General features: G+C 38.2%; 1 protein-coding gene across 1 annotated transcript in view; it reads right to left on the bottom strand.

Annotated features, from left to right (window-relative positions):
- ALDH1A2 (aldehyde dehydrogenase 1 family member A2) overlaps positions 1-23,007 on the bottom strand; it is a 106,009-nt gene that overhangs the window by 43,317 nt on the left and 39,685 nt on the right. The window contains exons 2-4 of the mRNA XM_023228626.1: positions 12,943-13,047; positions 12,624-12,764; positions 9,374-9,503 (exon numbers count right to left, since the gene is read on the bottom strand). Coding sequence (XP_023084394.1) covers positions 9,374-9,503; positions 12,624-12,764; positions 12,943-13,047 — 376 coding nt within the window. The remainder of the gene's footprint in view (positions 1-9,373; positions 9,504-12,623; positions 12,765-12,942; positions 13,048-23,007) is intronic.

Below are 23,007 nucleotides of genomic sequence, written 5' to 3'. Positions count from 1 at the left end.
CAGACAAGCAGAGAGCTAAATCATGAACTAACTCCCATTCACAATTGCTACCAAGAGAATAAAGTACCTAAGAATACAGCTAATAAAGGAAGTGAAGGACTTCTTCAAGGATAACTACAAACCACCAATCAGAGAAATCAGAGAGGATACAAAATGGAAAAGCATTCCATGCTCATGGATAGGAAGAATCATAATCATGAAAATGGCCATAATGCCCAAAGTAATTTATAAATTCAATGCTATTCTCATTAAACTACCATTGACATTCTTAACAGAATTTTTAAAAATGACTTTAAATTTCATATGGAACCGAAAGAGCCCATATAGCCGAGTCAATCCTAAGCAAAAAGAGCAAAGCTGGAGGCATCTTGCTACCTGACTTCCAACTATACTACAAGGCTACAGTAACCAAAACAGCATGGTACTTGGACAAAAACAGACACATAGACCAATGGAAAAGAATAGAGAAATGAGAAATAAGACTACATATCTGCAACCATCTGATCTTTGACAAACCTGATAAAAATAAACAATGGGAAAAGGATTCCCTATTTAATAAACGGTGCTGGGAAAACTGGCTAGCCATATGGAGAAAGCTAAAACTGGATCACTTCCTTCCTTACACCTTATACAAAATTAATTCAAGATGGATTAAAGAATCAAATGTTAGACCTAAAACGATAAAACCCTAGAAGAAAACCTAGGCCATACCATTCAGGACATAGGCATGGGCAAGGACTTCATGTCTAAAACACCAAAAGCAATGGCAACAAAAGCCAAAATTGACAAATGGGATCTAATTAAACTAAAGAACTTCTGCATATCAAAAGAAAGTACCATCAGAGTAAAGAGGCAACCTACAGAATAGGAAAAAAGGTTTGCAATCTACTCATCTGACAAAGGGCTAATATCCCACTGTTGGTGGGAATGTAAGTTAGTTCAATCATTGTGGAAAACAGTGTGGCAATTTCTTAAAGACCTAGAACCAGAAATACCCTTTTACCCAGCAATCCCATTACTGAATATATACCTAAAGGAATATAAATCATTCTGTTATAAGGATACATGCATGTGTATGTTCACTGCAGCACAATTCACAATAGCAAAAACGTGGAATCAACTGAAATCCCCATCAATGACCGATTGGACAAAGAGAATGTGGGGTGTGTGTGTGTGTGTGTGTGTGTGTATGTAGGTATATATATTTTATATATACACACACACACACACATATATACAGACATACATACACATATATACACATACACACACATATATATAAAAATATATATATCATGAAATACTATGCAGCCATGAAAGGAATAGAATCATGTCCTTTGCAGGGACAATGGATGGAGCTGTAAGCCATTATCCTCAGCAAACTAACACAGGAACAGAAAACCAAACATTACATGTTTTCATTTATTAGGGGAAACTGAACACACATCTACACAGGGAGGGGAACAACACACACTGGCGCCTTTCTGGGGAGGAGCAGGGCAAGGCAGAACATCAGGATAAACAGTTAAGGCATGCTGGGCTTAATACCTAGGTGATGGGTTGATAGGTGCAGCAAACCACCATGACACATGTTTACCTATGTAACAAACCTGTACATCTTGCACATGTAATCCAGAACTGAAATAAAATAAAGGGCCCTAGACCTTGTAATCTGTTTGCATTTTCAGTGGATGATGAAAGATGACAACCCTAGTCTGACCTGAGGTGCGTGACAAACACAAGAGCTAAGCCTTCTGGAGGCACCTTCAGCTAGGGCTAACAGCACCCCAGAAGTCATTCACAGCTACTAAGACCCTGCTATGAATCCCACTGAGCTTCTAGATCAGGGTTATCCTAAGACCAGTTACAAAAGCCACCTTTATAATTTTTGCCATTTCCAAGAATCATTTGCTCTATCATTTACTTAATAATCTGTGTTAAATTAACTCACCTGTTAGCCTTACCACAAGGAAAATCTATAAAATAACACGTTTCATGGGTTGGTAATATGTTCTTCTAATATTCTTCAAACCAAGTAATTAAAATTTAAAAAAAAGTTTACTTGTTTACTGCATAGCATCATCTTGAATGCTACCAGTGGTACATGAGATACTATATGGTGCTTCTCAAATTTCAATGTACACACTAAGCACCTGGGGATCTTGTGAAAATGCATGTTCTGAATCAACAGGTCTAGGATGATACCAGAGAGTCTGCACTTCTACACGCTCCCAGATGAGGCTCATGCTTCTGATCCATAGACCACAATCTGAGTAGCAAGACCAGGAGGATAAAGGGGAGTCCATGTGTATTATGATGCCCTACAGTTGCTTTACAATTGTCTGACTTCATTTTTATTTATTTTTATTTGTCTAATAACTCTACTAATTTTCCTGAAAGGAGTATATAGTGTAGGAGAATCTGATTTGTATTTTTAAAACTTTACAATGGTTTAAAAAAGAATGAAAACATGGTATCAATTTCTGTAGAGCCTTATAATTTTCACACCTTTATCTCATTTTACACTCAAAACTCTATGAAAAAAATAAAGCAACTATCATTATCAGCATTTTATAAACAGAAAAATATGGCACAGAGAGGTTAAGTCCAAAGTGGTACCAGTGATTAAGTTGAGGCTCCTGGACTTGGATCTGGGTTTTCAGACTTCAAATTCTTTCCCCATAAAAACATATTAGCGACTCTTGTGAGGAAGGTATTGGATTTAGATGGATAATCACAAATCACAGAATTCGAGTATAATGTCAAGAAGGATCATAAATGGGGTAAAAATAAATGAAAAGAAAAAACCCCAATGACAACTCTTTTGTGCATATGAACACAGAACACATGGAAACTTGTTAGAAAGTTATAATGGGAACATTACGGAGAAACATTCCCTGGAATAGGTGAGCCCAGGACTGAGTGCCTCTCTCAGCTTTCATCTAGGCAGAGCCAACTCAAACGGGAGACAGAGTGTTAACTCTCCCTCTCATCTATACCTCACATGGTACATAATGAGTACTCTTCTCTGCCTAGAAAAAAAGTAAAGAGTGGCAGTTCCATGATGGCTGAATAGGAACAGCTCAAGTCTACAGGTCCCAGTGTGAGCAACGCAGAACATGGGTGATTTCTGCATTTCCAATTGAGGTACCGGGTTCATCTCACTGGGGCTTGTCGGACAGTGGGTACAGGACAGAGGGTGTAGCCCACCGAGCGTGAGCCAAAGCAGGGCGAGGCATCGCCTCACCCAGGAAGCGCAAGGGATCAGGGAATTCCCTTTCCTAGCCAAGGGAAGTTGTGACAGATGGCACCTGGAAATCGGGTAACTCCCACCCTAATATTGCACTTTTCCAACAGTCTTAGCAAACGGCACAGCAGGACATTATATCCGGCATCTGGCTCAGAGGGTCCCATGCCCTCGGAGCCTCATTCATTGCTAACCCAGCAGTCTGACATCGAACTGCAAGGCAGCAGTGAGGCCGGGGGACTGCCATTGTTGAGGCTTGAGTAGGTAAACAAAGTGGCCAGGAAGCTTGAACTGGATGGAGCTCACTGCAGCTCAAGGAAGCCTGCCTGCCTTTGTAGACTCCACCTCTGGGGTCAGGGCATAGCCAAACAAAAGGCAGCAGAAACCTCTGCAGACTTAAATATCTCTGTCTGACAGCTTTGACAGAGTAGTGGTTCTCCCAGCACAGAGTTTGAGATCTGAGAACGGACAGACTGCCTTCTCAAGTTGGTCCCTGACCCCCGAGTAGCCTAACTTGGAGGCACCTCCCAGTAGGGGCAGACTGACACCTCACATGGCTGGGTACCTCTCTGAGATGAAGCTTCCAGAGGAATGATTAAGCAGCAACATTTGCTGTTCTGCAGCCTCCAGTGCTAATACACAGGCAAACAGGGTCTGCAGTAGACCTCCAGCAAACTCCAATAGACCTGCAGCTGAGTGGTCCTGACTGTTAGAAGGAAAACTAACAAACAGAAAGGACATGCACACCAAAACCCCATCTATATATCACCATCATCAAAGACCAAAGGTAGTTAAAACCACAAAGATGGGGAAAAAAAAAGAGCAGAAAAGATGAAAAATTCTAAAAATCAGAGTGCCTCTCCCCCTCCAAAGGAATGCAGCTCCTCGCCAGCAATGGAACAAAGCTGGACAGAGACTGGCTTTGATGAGTTGAGAGAAGAAGGCTTCAGACGATCCAACTTCTCCGAGCTAAAGGAGGAAGTTTGAACTCATCAAAAAGCAGCTAAAAACCTTGCAAAAAAGATTAGACAAATGGCTAACTAGAATAACCAGTGTAGAGAAGTCCTTAATTGACCTGATGGAGCTGAAAACCATGGCAAGAGAACTACTACGTGACAAATGCACAAGCTTCAGTAACCAATTTGATCAGCTGGAAGAAAGGGTATCAGTGACTGAAGATCAAATGAATGAAATGAAGCAAGAAGAGAAGTTTAGAGAAAAAAGAGTAAAAAGAAATGAACAAAGCCTCCAACAAATATGGGACTATGTGAAAAGACCAAATCTATGTCTGATTGGTGTACCTGAAAGTGACAGGGAGAATGGAACCAAGTTGGAAACACTCTGCAGGATATTATGCAGGAGAACTTCTCCAACCTAGCAAGGCAGGCCAACATTCAAAATCAGAAAATACAGAGAATGCCACAAAGATACTCCTCAAGAAGAGCAACTCCAAGACACATAATTGTCAGATTCACCAAGTTGAAATGAAGGAAAAAATGTTAAGGGCAGCCAGAGAGAAAGGTCAGGTTACCCACAAAGGAATGTCCATCAGACTAACAGTGGATCTCTCGGCAGAAACTCTCCAAGCCAGAAGAGAGTGGGGGCCAATATTCAACATTCTTAAAGAAAAAAATTTTCAACCCAGAATTTCATATCCAGCCAACCTAAGCTTCATAAGTGAAGGAGAAATAAAATCCTTTACAGACAAGCCAATGCTTAGAGATTTTGTCACCACCAGCCTGCCCTACAAGAGCTCCTGAAGGAAGCACTAAACATGGAAAAGAACAACCAGTACCAGCCACTGCAAAAACATGCCAAACTGTAAAGACCATCAATGATAGGAAGAAATTGCACCAACTAAGGAGTAAAATCACCAGCTAACATCATAATGACAGGATCAAATTCACACATAACAGTATTAACCTTAAATGTAAATGGACTAAATGCTCCCATTAAAAGACACAGACTGGCAAATTGGATAAAGAGTCAAGACCCATCAGTGTGTTGTATTCAAGAGACCCATCTCACGTGCAAAAACACAGATAGGCTCAAAATAAAGAGATGAACGAAGATCCATCAAGGAAATGGAAAACAAAAAGGCAGGGGCTGCATTCCTAGTCTCTGATAAAATAGACTTTAAACCAACAAAGATCAAAAGAGACAAAGAAGGCCGTTACATTAAGAGTAAAGGGATCAATTCAACAAGAAGAGCTAAATATCCTAAATATATATGCACCCAATACAGGAGCACCTGGATACATAAAGCAAGTCCTTAGAGACCTACAAAGAGACTTAGATTCCCACATAATAATAATGGGAGACTTTAACACCCCACTGTCAACATTGGACAGATCAACAAGAGAGAAAGTTAACAAGGATATCCAGGAATTGAACTCAGCTCTGCATCAAGTAGACCAAATAGACATCTACAGAACTCTCCACCCCAAATCAACAGAATATACATTCTTCTCAGCGCCACGTCACACTTAGGACCACGTCACACACAAGGACCTCTTCAAGGAGAATTACAAATCACTGCTCAATGAAATAAAAGAGGACACAAACAAATGGAAGAACATTCCATGCTCATGGATAGGAAGATTCAATATCGTGAAAATGGCCATACCGCCTGAAGTAATTTATAGATTCAATGCCATCCCCATCAAGCTACCAATGACTTTCTTCAAAGAATTGGAAAAAACTACTTTAAAGTTCATACGGAACCAAAAAAGAGCCCACATTGCCAAGTCAATCCTAAGGCAAAAGAATAAAGCTGGAGGCATCATGTTACCTGACTTCAAACTATACTACAAGGCTACAGTAACCAAAACAGCATGGTACTGGTACAAAAACAGAGCTATAGATCAATGGAACAGAACAGAGCCCTCAGAAATAATACCACATATCTACAACCATCTGATCTTTGACATACCTGACACAAACAAGCAATGGGGAAAGGATTCCCTATTTAATAAATGGTGCTGGGAAAACTGGCTAGCCATAAGGAGAAAGCTGAAACTGGATCACTTCCTTACACCTTATACTAAAATTAATTCAAGATGGATTGAAGACTTAAATGTTAGAGCTAAAACCATAAAAACCCTAGAAGAAAACCTAGGCAATACCATTTAAGACATAGGCATGGGCAAGGACTTCATGTCTAAAACACCAAAAGCAATGGCAACAAAAGCCAAAATTGACAAATGGGATCTATTAAAGAACTTCTGCATGGCAAAAGAAACTACCATCAGAGTGAACAGGCAACCTACAGAATGGGAGAAAATGTTAGCAATCTACTCATCTGACAAAGGGCTAATATCCAGAATCTACAAAGAACTCAAACAAATTTATAAGAAAAAAACAACCTCATCAAAAAGTGGGCAAAGCATATGAACAGACACTTCTCAAAAGAAGACATTTATGCAGCCAACAGACACATGAAAAAATGCTCAGTATCACTGGCCATCAGAAAAACGCAAATTAAAACCACAATGAGATACCATCTTACATTTGTTGACCTAGTGACCTCTAGGCAAACCCAAATGTATCTAAAACTGGAACAGAGAGGAAAGCTGCCAAGTTAACCTCTACCTCCATCCTTCCCTCATCTGTTTAACATACCATGGGGAGAGCTCTTATGACCCAAACTTCAGCCTCCTGGGAATTCTGCCTACAGGCCTGATGACAGGTAGAGTCCCTCATCCCAGTATGCCTCTAAATGCACTTTCAGAAAAACTTTTTGGTTTTGGGAAACAGAAAGTTACTTAGAGTTTAAAAGAATTCCTCATTTTTTTTTCCTTCATTGGCTGAACAACAGTTAAGGAGTAAAGTTGGGAAAGACTACTGTGAGAGCCTTTTCTATGCCCTGTATTTCTAACTTGCAGATAAGCATCCACAGGATCTCCAAAAAGCATCAGATGAAAACAGTAAGGCTTATGGGCCAACCACCTCTACTGCCAGATCAAGTTACATTAAAGCTTCAAACATAATCAGGAATGCCAATCAATATTTAGCTTTATCTAATCAGGATCTTCCCTTCTGAGGAAGTAAAAGAAAACCAAGATACTGTTAGGCCAAATAGAGATCTATGTGTATTGCCTTCTGTTTCACAATCTTTTTCAGAGATTTGTAAATAGTTTGAAAAGATATTCAAATGCATAAAACATATCTGTTGTTTTAATAATGAAATGGCAGGTGGGGTGGGGCCAAAAAAACAAACAAAAAAAAAACACCCAACTAGGGACTTTGAGCTTGTTAATTTACCTTCTGTACTGATACAGGACAGACCCACCTAAGAAGAGTGACATGTATCCCATTGTTAACAAAGGTTTTAATTCTTAGGCCCTGTACTAGGAATGCTCATAAGAAATAGTGACTTTTTACCTCACTGAGGCCATCCCCACATCCTGCAAGTGATGCTGGGGAAGAGCTGTTCTATAATATCCTTAGAGTCAGAAGTGAACTAAGATTCGGACTTTCCCCAAGAGCAATCTTCTCCATCCTTTTCAGTCAGGTGAAGAAGCGAAAAACCTCTGGATGGAAAGGAAAAGCCCCTACAATCACAAACCCATTTTTCTAAAACTAACATTCCACATGTCATCATTTGTGGGGGCGATGTGAAAAATAATCCTTGGAAGTCTTGTCTCTAAACCTCCATTCTCACTGTATACTTCCCTTCTCATACCACACCTACACAAGGCATCACAACAGCCCCCTAACTTGGTTCTGCTGTGTCCTCTCCTTGCTACTCAATGCAGGGGACGAGCAGCTGGTTAGACATGCAGAGTTTCAGGCCCCATCCCAGACCTATTCAGTCAAAAACTGCACTTGAAGAAGACCCTCGATGATTTATGCGTACATTAAATTCGGGAAGCACTGTTCCCAGCCATCCACACTATCAGCCAAACCACTCCCTTTTGTAGTAAATCAATACTGGTCAGCCTGGCTAGAAAGGCCCAAAAAAGACACTTCAAAGTCCTCAGCATTACTTTCCACTCCTGCTACTATGCACTCTCCATGGAAAGCAGACTGCCTTCTGGAGAACACAGGTAGAGCACCTGGCACAGTGCTAAGTGGCATCTAGTATCCACCCAGTAAATGTGCATTTCCTTTCCTTATGTCTACTCACCATTCCCTATCTCTTTCAGTCCATTCCTTTCCTATAAGGATATCTCTTCCTCCTAGGCTCTATTTTGAATTCTCTAGTGAAGCAGTTACAAGCCTAGGTTCTAACGTCAAAGTTTTAGCTCTAAAACTTATTTGCTCTGTGAATTAGGAAGACTAATTTTATTTTACCAGACCTCTTTCCACTTTTGTAAACTGAAGATGTTTATAACAGTGCCTTTCTCTTGGGGTTGCTGTGAAAGCACTCAAATGGTATTAGCTATCACTAGTATTCAAGCACAGATCAACATCTCTTCACCGACTGCTTTAGTTGCTTTAGTCTTGGATACTTTTCTTCTCATTTAAAGGGCTACAGCACTGACAGGTGAAGCACACAAGTTAGCACCCAATTATAACATTCCTAAAGGGGCCTTTAAGTTTTTTGTTTTGTTGGTTCTGTCATCTAACGTGAATCTTAATAATAAAAAGGGTTAGGATTACTGTTGTTTTTAGATTATGAAAGTAATTCATGGCCATTCGAGAAATATAGAAAGTAGAGAAAAATATAAAAAAGAAACTGAAAATCAGACATAATCTCACCAGAGACAACTGTTAACATTTAAGAGTATTTCCTTCCAATGAGTAGATCTTAAGTTTCAGGAGGGCAAGGAGCAAGCCTTAACCTTGTTGGAATTTTCCTTGACTTCCCTCCATCCAATAATGCCCCTTCATACCTACACCAGCACCTAATCTAGCACAATGCTGACCACTTACCAGCTGACAAATACATATCTGTTCCTTAGATGAATGAAGTGGCATGCCCCTATACTTATATGTGGACTATCTATAGAAAAAGGGACGCTGTCAGAGTCAGTGACATAATTTGGTTGGTTCTTCACTCAGTTCTAACTGCTGTAAGAATGCTCATATCTGTATTCTACGTGACTACTGTTTGTGTTTGGTAGCCAAAGTGCATTTCTGGTGGTCTCATTTTCCTTTTCAACATACTCAGATTTCACATACCTACAGGAATGGTCATCCCATGAATTTTATCAGCCCAGCCTGCATAATATCGAAGGGTTTTGATGACGCCCTGCAAATCCACATAAAAAGCTTGCAGGAATGGTTTGCCACCATTTAGGGATTCCATGGTCTGTTGGAAAAGAAATGGAGAGATATTAAGTCCCCAGAACTTTCCAGTGATACACTAATTTCTAGAGCGGAAGAAAAAAGAAAGAGACAGAATACAAATGAATATGGAGATGCATACCTGGTCAAATAAATCTTTTTATTTATTCTCAAATAAAAAAATTTCTAGTACTGTCAGTTTGGTTTAGTTCCTAGTACAAATCACAATGAGTATGTATGTGCATGTTCCTATGCCTGTGTGCTTCCAGTAACCACTATCCAAATATATTAACACAATATTTATTTAATGATAAAGAAATGTTCTGCTTGTCAAAACAGCTTCCGTTATATTAATGATCAGAGCTCATTGGGGATATTTTGGCGTCTATACCAGTAATATGAATCCATAAAGAAGAGCAGAAACATGGGCTCTTTATGCAACTGATGAGAATAGAAAGTGTTCTCCACAGCTGCCAAGACCCCTGCTGAGAAATGGAATATCCACAGTGCACAGCAAGTTTATTTATTACTACCAAATAAACAAGATCTCCTCTAGGGAAGCCCAGATGTTAACAACTTAAAGGCTGGTTTTTTGTAAACATTTACGTTAACAACCATTACCTATTAAGAGTGAAGTATCTGCTCCATTTAATAAAAATAGCAATATTGAACTGCTTTACATTATAAACATTATTATTTTAATGACATGTTCCTGAACTGGCTAAGTCTGTAACAAAAACAATGAAAAATGAATACGCTGAAATGAGAAGAGTATTTTGACTTGAGAAATATTAAAGGTGTTACAAGTTCAACAAATGAAATACACAAAAACATGTTTGTAATTGTCTTTTTTTCCTACAAGTATATTTCATAAGACATACTGGTGTGAAAATTATTTGATCTCTGACAAAGCTAAAATTAAAATATTATCCAATCAATGAGATGAAAATACTATGACTTCCAGTACAATTTATGTACTTAGTATGTGTGTAAAATGAAACTTATTTAAAAATATCATGTTACTTATCACTGTATATTGGCTCACCCTTAAAAAAGGGAATCAAACTATTTCCTAGTACTTTTTAGAACATGTGTATGTGTACAAGATAGGCATTACATTCTCTGTACAGCTAGCACAGCACCAAAATCTACACAGCATAGAGTGAATAATGTCAATAACCAGAATTTGGGTTGCCTAAATGTTCCCTGTGAGCGGCTGACACCAGCCAAATCCACTGAGAATTGCCAGCTCTAGGTCTATTTTCAACTGTGTTTACTTTGGATGCAGTATTAACTTCAGTTTTCCAGTCAGGAGCTCCCCTGTCTTCCACAGGCTACCTTTTACTAAAACTCACTTTTCTCATAGCTTGAGAGTGTTTAAAATCAGGAATCTCATTTAGGTGTGGTAGGAAAAGAGACTTGATCAGTGGGACACAGAGAAGTAAAAGAAAGGCATTTGAGTTTTATTATATGAAAATGTAACTGCAGAAATTAATCATCTTCTAGTATGGTGTTAATCGAATACTATAGATATCATGTATCTTTAGCTCAATTAAACAGTCTATTTATTGACCACCTATGTGCCCTCATTTGCCATTTATGTGCTAAGAACCATGCTAGGATTACCAAAAAAAGGTAAAATAAAAGTTCAATTCTCAAGAAAATGATAATCCAGTGAAGAGACAAGTATAAAAACAGCATTCTCTAATGTGTCCCAAAACACTTGGTTTTGCATGATATTGGTATGTTAGCCAGAAAAATGGTGATGAGGCTCAAATAAGCTTAAGAAGCATTTAGTAGGCTTTTCCTGAGCCTTTAATATGCCCAGTCTCTTGCGAATCTGCAAGGAGTTTCTTCATCATGAAATACCTTTCTCACAGTATGTATAAACACCTCATTGGAACAGTATTCCCCTAGAGTGTCAGATTAGAAAATGTTTTTATATATAAATAAATGTTATACATAGCCAGAATCCCAAACCATTTCCATAAAGGAATCATTTTGTTCCCATACTATCAACAGATTCCTGAGGGGGATGGTAGAAGGGAAGAACTATGGTAGGAGGGACACTGACAAAGGGAAAAAATGTTTCCTTCCCCGAAAGCAAGCCCAATAATGACCTATTTTCCCAAGTAGGGGGAAGGATATAGTACTCATGGCTTGAATGCCCTGACTGAACAAGGAAACTCTAAATACTCATTGATCCTAGGTGGAGATCCCAAGTATACAGTGCATACATTCCTAAATGGTTCCAGTTTCCAAAAACTTTATATTCTCTAAGAAATTGACTTTTATTTTAAAAACAGCAACAACAACAAAACCCATTAGGGCAGGAGAATTTCCTTATGTGAGGAAAATCATTGTTTTAGTGAAAGAAAGTTGCTGTCTCCTGCTGTCTCTGCTTTCTATTGGCTCACAGAATGACAGGGCAAACGGAGCAGAAGTGTATGGGAGGTCCGTACCATCCCCTCTGCTTCTGAAGGATTCTCTTTAGTCAAGAGAGGTTAACTCTGGGGAGGTAAACACTTGTTCTATTTCATTCTCAAAAGAATCATTTCATATTGGTTTTCTCCAAGCAGCATGGTGACTCTCTTGTTGCTTGACTGTTTTTAATTTGTCATGGGAAGGGGGAGTTGTAGAAAGGAAGGTCCTTATCAGTCATGGAAAGCTCTAGTTTTCTCTTCAAAATTCAGAGAGACGATATTCAGCTGATCCTCCACTTCTCCATCTGATCCCCAAATCCAAACATGTCTAATTTTATACCTATTCCTTTGCTTTTTCCCCAGGTCTGCTTCAAAGCATCCTTTTAGGAGTTCGAGACCAGCCTGACCAACATAGTGAAAGCCTGTCTCTACCAAAAATACAAACATTAGCCAGGTGTGGTCCCAGCTACTCAGGAGGCTGAGGCAGAAGAATCGCTTGAACCTGGGAGGCAGAGGTTGCAGTGAGCTGAAATCGTGCCACTGCACTCCAGCTTGGGCAACAGAGCTACACTCCATCTCAAAATAAATAAATTAAATAAATTAAATTAAATTAAATTAAATTAAATAAATAAATAAATAAATAAATAAATAAAACCGAGGAATACAAATTTCAGCAGAATGGTAAATGTAGGGTAAAGACAATGTTTTCTTAGGTTACTTACTGCAAGAACTGCCCTGTCCCGTTCCACCAAGTCTGCAAGCTTATCCAACAGACGTCCTCTTTCTGAAGCATCCATCCTTCTCCACACTGAACCAAGAGAGAAAGCCAGGCGGGCTGCCTGCACTGCTTTGTCTATATCTGCCTGTTAGAGAGGAAGAGGCACAACTGAAGAAAAACACTCCAAAGAAAGGAAGAACTTATCTGCTGTCATGAAAAAAGTGAAGCATGAGCATGTAGTTGTGTATTGAGAGCATATGTTTACTGCTCTGCTGTTTGAAGGCAGTTATTTCATAGGGCATCTTTTTCTGAAAAAGACATACCTTGTCTGCTTCTTGAACTTCACACACCTGTTCTCCTGTGGCTGGATTACAGACAGGGAATACTCTCCCACTCTCTGAGTTCTGCCACTCGTTGTTTATAAAGATCTAAGGGAGTAGATAACAGAATGGGATCTGTGACACAGGTGATAAGCAGCCAGTCAATGGCCAAGTGTTATGGAACTACTATGGTAATAACACTTGTTATATAATAAAAGTATAGAATTTGAAGTGCTATAAGAGACCCTTCTAGACTCAACCCCAATTTAGGAATTTCCTCTATATTTTTGCTTTAGTATCATCCAAAGGCTAACTACAGTTCTTACCTTTCGTGAACCTGTCAACTAACGAAAGATACAAATAAGGATAGTGTCTCACATATATACAATCATACACTGAGGCTAAGGCAACAGTTATTGACAGCCCAAGCTCTGGCCAGGATCCAGGAGGGTTAAACTTACAAATCAAACTTACAGTCATCAAGCCTTAGATCCTACTTTCTCTGCCAGAGGCCTAAGTGGCTTCTCAAGGAAACTTGAATAGTGCTGCAATAAGCATTCACCTAATTTATAGTCAGGTCCTGAAAAATGACTCTAACCAAACTAACTAGTGAGTTAAACAAGTTATATGTGTAAATCCAAGTTAGATTTATTTCCCTTTGCTGAATAGGCTATATTGCAGAACCAAAAGAGATGGGGATGGGGAGTTGGCAGGTGGGGTATAACTTTCAAATGATCACCCCAGGATTTCTTAAAAGACTTGATCTCCCTATATATGAAATTGAGATTATATTAAAATGGCAAAGAGACCAAAGATTTGAGAAATTATTCAAGTCAATTTCTCTTAAGATTTGTAATAAATGAATTAAATGACAAGGGATAAGATAAGGCAAGAAAAATTTTAAATTGTTATCGAGAAACCTAAACTAGTATTTTTAGACCATGTAATCTTAGAGGACATACAAACATGTTTTACTCTACAAAATTTACAGCACCACAGTGAAATTTCTTAACTTATGAACCAGTCAGTCATCCAATTTAGGACAAACACAATAATAAACTGATTGATTTATTGCCTGCCATTTAAAAAATAATCAGAGATGAGGCTTAATAAATATAAATCTACACTTGGTAAATATCAAATTCTAGAAAATGTCCCAAAGCTTTCTCTTTACAACTTTTCCTTGATTTGATAAAAACAATGAGCCCATGTAGAAGGAGGCACTGATTTAACTAGAACTCTCTTTTCCCAAAGGATTTTTAAGATAAAGGAAAAGACCTTAAATTTGTAGAGCACTTAATACAGCTGTACTGATACAAACAAAATGACCTTATAATTGTACATTTTACAGTTTATAATACACAGTTCATAAACATGTGTAACATAATTTACCCAATAAATACTCACGTAACTTTTAGTCACAGGAAAGACAAAGATGGCTAAGAGAGTTCTAGCCCTCCAGAGTCTGACGGTCTCTAGTAGTTTATTTAGTACTTACAATAACCCTGTGAAGCAGGGTTTTGTCATCTCTATTAAACATGAGAAAATTGAGAGGCAGGGAGTTTGAGTCCAAAGAAGCAGGTTCTTCTTGTGGCTGACTCAAAGGCTGCTACTGTTCTTTCCAATATACGTAATTTCCAGGATTAGCCCAAAGAAACACAACTAGTTAATGTCCAAGCCTGGGCTAGTTAGAATTCTGGAATTATTGGTCTGGTTCTCTTTTCATTCACTATTTAATAAACTTGCTCACAGCTGATAGCTCATTACATTTGCATGCTCCTTTGAACACAGTATAATGTCCAGGTAACAAAAGCAGAAAATTAAAAGTTAGTTTCATTAAGGATCCACTTCTGGAATATTATTGGGTTTAGGGAAAAAGTGGTCTTACCAATGTCCCTATCCTTTTATTCACCATGTGACTGAATCAAACTTTTTAACATTTGCAATATCACCAGAGTCCACTGATCCTAGTTTTTTTGTTTTGTTTTGTTTTTTTGTTGTTGTTGTTGTTGTTTTTAAGATGGAGACTTGCTCTATCAGCCAGGCTAGAGTGCAGTGGCGCGCAATCTCGGCTCACTGCAACCACTGCCGCCTGGGTTCAGGTGATTCTGCTGCCTTAGCTTCCCCAGTAGCAGGGATTACAGGCACCCGCCACCACGCCCAGCTAATTTTTGTATTTTTAGGAGAGATGGCATTTTACCTTGTTGGCCAGGCTGGTCATGAACTCCTGACCTCAAGTGATCCGCCTGCCTTGGCCTCCCAAAGTGCTGGGATTATAGGTGTGAGCCACCACACCCAGCCCCAAGTTCAGTTTTTAAGTTTCTCTGTGCAGCAGTTTTAATTATTTGTAAAGATTGATATTTCATGATTTTTGTTTCTCACAGGTTTTCCAAAAATCAAAAGGAAAAAATACTTAGTAAGTTCAACTCATTTTCTTAATCACTTAGTCTATCGATCATTTTATAAACCTAAGATGCATTATAGGATCTAAGATACATTATGAGATTTTAGTGATCTTATATTTCCTGTATTTTAAAACATTTTGCTATTTCATCATGCTAGGAATTACTTCATCATCATTCATCAATTGTTTTTAACTATGCTAAACAACTAAAATAATAAAGAAACAAAAAAAATTACAAAATTGCCTAGAAATGAATGTCACCAGTCTATCATCCTTCCGTTTTCTAATTGTGTTGTCTAATACATCATCTTTCAAAAAGTTATAAAAGAAGTCCAGAGATGCCATCTTTGCCATATTCTTTTCAGCTTCCATTGAACACAGTTAAGAATTCAGAATTCTTAATTTTCTGCCCATAATGGAATAAAGAATAAAATTAAGAGAAAGATATTTCACAATAATTAGATGAGTGAGAAAATGAAGGCAGAGACAGAGCACTTGAGATTATAATGATGAGGTAAAACTGACCATAGAAGCACAATCTTGGACTATGAGTCTTTCAGATCAATTCTGTCAGACTTGAGAATCAGAGTAAACAATACATTTACAAAGACAAAAAGGAAACATAATATTCTAACCCACTAATTATTTAATAGGAAGGACTTCATCATTAATATTTTGCAACAAAAACCTGGACCATCCTGCTTTGGTAAAAGGACATATGACAATTATTTTATATTTTATAATATTTGTTGGTAAAAATTTACTTTATATTTATAAATGGACAGATGCTGAAGGTAGGTATATATGTAAAGGTGACTGGAAAAACACATTATGTAGAAATTTTAAAAGTTCATTGGGTTGATCAATCTGACTGACATTTATAAAAGTAAAAATGAAAATATTTTTGTAATTGTGAAACAAAAACATGACCACCTTTTCTACAAAATCATGAACTCTCAAATTTTTCTATAGCATTACACTGTGGTAATAACACATATGCAAGAAGAACCCGAGGTAATGATGAGCTATAACCTTCTAGAGATCTGTTTAAAATCTGGAGCCAGTATTTACGAGATGATTACGTTCCAGGTTCATATATGACAGCTCATGAGCAGTTATTTGCATTCAAAGGCATTGCCAATTTCAAGTTATGTTACCTCCAAAATCAGGAAAACATGAAATAAAAATTTGGTTTGCTATGTTTAAATTCTTTATTTTGCTGTTTTTTTTTTTTTTTTTTTTTTTTTTTTACTATCTCTTTATTCTTACTTCTGTAAATTATTCATAAAATAAAAATAAAATGAATACATTGAAACCAGATGGTAAATGTGATGGCTATTTTTCCTGGTGTGCCAAAATTAAAATTTTAATTTTACTGCATCATTGTTTTTATAGACCTAGTCTTATAAAATGACACTTAAAAAATCATACGGACAACTTTGTTGGCACATGGAATAACAAATATCTCCACGGTCAATACTTGAACATCTGCAGCTCTCTGGGCAATTTCAAAAGTTTTGAATCCTGTTCCTTAGCATTATTCCCTGACCAGGGCTCCTTGGAGAAATGGTTTATTTCAGAACTGTAGCAGGAAAAGTACAAGATGAGCCTGAAACGCTGTGGTGCCTGAAATCAAGTAAATACTTACAAATCGACAGGAACATAATAAAAAGATACAGAAGTCAACATGAAAAGGCTACCAATGGACAATGCTGGAATAATTTAAACAAAAAATAAATAATGCTGGTAATAGATTATTACCCATAGTATGAAAAAGCCATCCAAAAGTTCATAATGATATACATTTTTTAATGAATAAATAAATAAATGTGGGATAAGGAGGAGCTCTTCTTCACAGTAGAATTCCAACTACTAGATGTAAAGAAATGATGGGGTTAGATGATTATTATTTGTAAAATACCAGAGTAATAACTGCTTCAGGTAAAAATCATCACTAGATAGTAAAATTAGTGGGCAAATATACAATGAAAAATATATGATGGATGTTCATGTAGTTTCAAAGTATCTCCCCTCAAGATACTTAATTATAAAGAAAAAAATAATAACTTTATGTTGGAGAAACTTGGCAGACACCACCTTAATCAAATAATTAAAGCTGATGTCACCAGCAATGGGACAAATTGATACCATGTGCAGTTGATATGATATGCTGAGAAAGACACAGGATCAGTTCTGTGGTAGTCTCACTCAAAAGGCATAATCTACATTCAATCACAAGGATACAACACAGGCAAACCCAAACTAAAGTATATCCTACAAAATCATTGTCCCATGTTTTATTAAAGTGCCAAGGTCATGAGAGACTAGTAAAACTAAAAAACTGGTTCAAGAAAGGTCACTAATAAGACATAAAAATTAAATGCATCATGTAACCATGGATTCCCTGCTGAGCCAGGAAAAAAATACATATTATTGGGACAACTGGTGAAATCTGATTAAGATTTTTAGGTTAGATGATAATATTGTATCAATGTTAATTTCCTGATTTTTATCATTCTTATAATTGTAAGATCATTTGGGGAATCTGCTTGAAGTGTATACAGAAATTTTTTGCACTATTTTTGAACTTTATTTTTGTAAATCTGAAATTATTTCAAAATGGAAAGTAAAAAAAAAAAAAGTTTAAATGTCAGTGTCATTTTTTGGTGCCTACCTTTCATATTTTAAATGCCCCAAACAAATTTGTTAAATGAGGATTCATTATCTTCACAAAAGTTTCTTTAAATGTGACTTTGTGGAAAACAAAATAAGCCATTCAAGCTGTCTTAACATGGCCCAATTATACCAAATCAGTTTAACTCAAAGCCATGTTAATATCAGGATAAGAAACCAGAAAATTTTGCTTTGTAGTTTACTGAATTTTGGAATTAGTATGAGGAAAAATGTGGGATTTACTATAGAGGTCTTTGAAAGTTGAAAATATATCTGACCCTAAGTTACCTGACTGTTGCTCAGTTTCTTCATTTGGAAACTATACAAATACTGACTTATCAAAATCATGTACTTCTGTGATGCTATAACTGAAGGTAAAAGGAATAGATGGTCCATAAAAGAAGGCACCTATCTACTCCAGGTTTCTCAGAGATTGGAGGGATTAGTACATAAACCTAACTTTCTTTCCATTGTGACTGTGAAGAACTAACTGTCCACTGACATATTATAGGTTGTTGTTGGTATTAAACAGACAGAATGGTGGGCACTTAGTTAACGTTAATTGGAATGGAAAGTCTGCTGAGAGAGGACATAAATCACTTTCTTTCCTCTTATTATTTTTTAAATATTATTTAAGTTCCGGGATACATGTGCAGGACATGCAGGTTTGTTACACAGGTAAACATGTGCCATGGTGGTTCGCTGCACCTTCATCACATCACCTAGGTTTAAGCCCCACATGCATTAGCTCTTTTATCCTGATGCTCTCCCTCTGCCTCCCCACTCCGACAGGCCCCACCATGTGTTATTCTTTTCCTTGAATCCATGTGTTCTCATTGTGCAGCTCCCACTTATAAGTGAGAACATGTGGTGTTTGGTTTTCTGTTCCTGTGTTAGTTTGCTGAGGATAATGGCTTCCAGCTCCGTCCATGTACCTGCAAAGGATATGATCTCATTCCTTTGTATGGCTGCCTAGTATTCCACGGTGTATATGTACCATGTTTTCTTTATCCAGTCTATCATTGACGGGTATTTGGGTTGATTCCACATCTTTGCTATTGTGAACAGTGCTGCAATTAACATATGTGTGCATGTATCTTTATAATAGAATGATTTATATCCCTTTGGGTGTATACCCAGTAATGGCATTGCCAGGTCAAACGGTATCGACATGAATCACTTTCTGACATCTTTCCTGATATGGTCAGAATACAGTACCTCCCACACCAAGAACAAATCTGAAACACACTGAAGAATGAGGAGAATATTTGAGGAACAAAATTTTCTTATGTTATATTTAATAGATGCAGTAAAAATACATGTAATATAAAAGTTAAGATCTACCATATTAAAATATACCATGAACACATCATTCAAGCACCAGACCATTATTAGTATTACTGAAGCTACTTGTGTGTTTCTTCCTAATCCCATCCTCCAGCTTGACCCACCCTGCTGCTAGAGGTAACCACTAATCTTTATTTTTAATTTATTTATTCTTAGATATTTTCTTTCTTTTTCTTGCCCAAATGTAGTATTTATTTGGGGCACGTTTCTGTATGTGTCTACTGTATCAATTTTGTGAAATGCATTAAGGTCATCTTGATTGTTATCAACATTTTATGTTTGTACTGTGATCACTGAGAAAGCCATGCTGAAATTTCCCACCTTGGTGGTGGATTTATCAACATATTCCTTAACTCCAAATTTCTACCTTTATAATTTTCAGGGTATTTTATTAGTGAATGTAAGTCTGTAACCATTAGATCTCTCTGGTAAACCATTTATCAATATGAAGTGATGCTCTTTATTACTAATAAAGTTTTGTATTTTAGAGCCTATTTTGTTTAATATTAGTACAGTTACCTAAGCCTTTCTCCAGTATCTGTCTCATTTATCTTTTCCTATCTTTTTGCTCTCAACTATGTCTTTATTATTTTCATGTGTCTCTGTGATACATGGTTAGATTTTATTTAATATGAAAATGTGTATTTTAATTAGCAAGTTTAATATATTTGTACTAACTTTTTGAGTGGGGGAGGGTTCACTAGAAGCATTTTATATGCCTGACTCCTCCACTTAGGAAAACCAGAACAGTATATAGACAGTCACATTTCAAATACATTATCCAAGAGAACAATGGAATTCAACAAAGAAGGGACAGGAAGCACCAAAAACAGGGAAACAGGTAGCCTCTTGCATCCTCCCTGACTGGGATCAGCTGGGAGCCAGGAGTGATTTCCCCAAGTAGGAAATGGATGAGAGACTTCCAGCAGCCAACATTCCCACCATGGAATTGTGTAATCCTGGCCACTTGAAAAACCCTCAACCCCCCGAGGCCCTGAAACTAACACAGGGAGCTGCCAGGAGACCATGGGATGGAACTGCTCCTAAGAGAGAACTCAACACTGGGCCCCACATCCTTTCTGAGACCTAAGCAGCTACAGCAAGGCGTTATTTCCAAACCTAGCCTTTGACAAACTGCTTGCTGTCCTGGGGCCTAGTAGTACCAGGACTGAGGCATTAAGGAAACTCAGGCTATTACTGCTGGGACAGTGGGGCAAGCTGGGAGTGCTCCTGCAGCCAAGGCTAAGAAGTCAGTGAGACACAAGCTGAAGCACCCAGTGCTGGTAGGCATGTGTTGCTGAGATCTAAGATGGAGACACAAGTTGCTGCTGGAATTGGTGATGAGCTGGACAGGGGTTGCTGCAGGTGATGCAGGGTGAAGAGTTAGGTGCAGGCTACCGCCACGAGGGCAGGGCATCAAGCCTCACTAAAACTGGGGCATGAAAGAGACACACATTTCCCACCTGCCAGTCCACGCTGTGGCCACTGATGATGGCCACATCCTCTCCAGTGGCAGGGCCTCAATGCAGCTGCTACTGCCCCTCACTCAAGCACTCTGCCTAGGGCCTAACAATTGCCCTACCCCTGCCCATCACAGCTGGTGCCTCTTCCCACCACTGTGGAGGCTGAACAAAAGCCTATGCGGCCTCGCTTTGTTCTCCATTCCCGAGACAGAGCACATAGATTGAGGTCCTAGAGATTGTCCAATCCAATCTACCACCTTGGGTACCTGAACATTCCTCACAGGGTACTGAGGTTGGGCCTACCTTACTAGCCACTACCACATAAGCTGAAATCTACCTAAAAGTGCTACCTCGGGCCTGGAGACTTGCCTGTCCAGCCCATCACAGCCACTCGAAATATCCATGCACACTACTCAGGATGCAGAGGATCATCCTACCACTGCTACTGCTCTTGCCATGCCACACGAGCTGCCTAGGGGCCTGAGAACATACAACCACGTGGTCCACTGCTGCCACTACCTCCAGGTAAGAAAGCCACCTGAAAGCCAAGAATCAGCCTGCTCCAACACAGGTGCCAGGGTATTCCACACTGGGGCACAAAGACAGGCACACTCAACCCACCACTGCAACTACTGGGGTCTGAAGACTGGCCTACCTGGCATCCCAGTCCTCAGCACTTCACCACAGCCTCTGCTTATAACAGCACTCTAACTTACCAAGGAAATCACAGATATCACTGATATTGTTTACTGCCAAAAAAAATCATATAGATTGCATCCACCCAGAATCAAAGCCAAAGTACCCCATCCAACCAACACCATAGATACACCTTCAGGAAAAAGTCCTTCCTTATGAAAGTAAATTCAAAAATAGGAAGAACCAACTGTTATACCAGATGTGCAGATATTAACGTAAGGAGAGAGACCACATGAAAAAGCAAAGAAATATGACACCTCCAAATGAACACAACACTCCATCAATATATCTTAATCAGAACATTTCAAAATCCCAGATAAAGAATTCAAAATATTGACTTTCAAGAATCTTAGTGAGATACAAGTGAATTCTGAATATAAAAAATCAGAAAAATAATTCAGGAAATAAATGAGAAATTTACTGAAGAGACACATTTTTTTTTAAAGAACCAAACAGAAATCCGTAACAGAATAATTCATTGAAGGGAACAAAATGCATTTAAAATCTTAGAATCAGGCAAAATGAATAATTTCAAATCTTCAAGACAGGTCTTTTGAAATAATCCAGTAAAACAAAATAAAGAACAGAGAATTTAAAAAATATAAAGCAAAGCCTTTGTGACATTTGGGAGAATTTTAAAGTAACCAAATTTACAAGTTATCAGTATAATCAAGAAAGAAGAAACAAAGAGGAAAACTTGCCAAGTCTAGCAACAGATTAATACACTCAGATATAGGATGCTTAATGATTCTCAGGCAGATACAATATGAAAAGGTTTTCTGCATAGCATATTGTAATCAGACTGTCTAAAGTCAATGATAAAGAGGAAATCCTAAAAACAGCAACAGAAAAGCATCTAGTCACCTACAAAGGAAACCTCATCAAACTAACAGCAGATTTCTCAAAAGAAACCTTACAGGCCAGAAGAGAATGAGAAGGTATATTCAAAGTGCTGGGGGAAAAAAAAAAAAGGAACTGGCAACCCAATACTATCTCTAGCAAAATTATCCTTCACAAATGAAGGCAAAATAGACTGATTCTCAGATAAGCAAAGACCGAAGGAGTTCATTACCACTAGACTGACCCTACAAGAAATGCTCAAAATAGGGCTGGGCGGGGTGGTGCATGCTTGTAATCCCAACACTTTTGGAGGCCAAAGCAGGCGAACCACCTGAGGTCGGGAGCTCAAGATGAACCTTACCAAATCATGGAGAAACCCCGTTTCTACTAAAAATACAAAATTAGCCGGGCATGGTGGCTCATGTCTGTAATCCCAGCTACTGGGAAGGCTAAGGCAGAAGAATCACTTGAACCTGGGAGGCGGAGGTTGCAGCGACCTGAGATTGCACCATTGCACTCCAACCTGGGCAACAAGACTGAAACTCCATCTCAAAAACAAAAATGCTCAAAATATTAACTTTGAAATACGAAAGTATAAAACTCATTTGTAAAGCAATCACACAAAGGAGGAAAAGACTCAAATGG

This window comes from Piliocolobus tephrosceles, chromosome 6 (assembly GCF_002776525.5).
Source record: "Piliocolobus tephrosceles isolate RC106 chromosome 6, ASM277652v3, whole genome shotgun sequence".
NCBI classification, from domain to species: Eukaryota; Metazoa; Chordata; class Mammalia; order Primates; family Cercopithecidae; genus Piliocolobus; species Piliocolobus tephrosceles.
The sequence above is the reverse complement of the archived record's forward strand: the minus strand, read 5'-3'. Positions and strand labels throughout refer to the sequence as shown.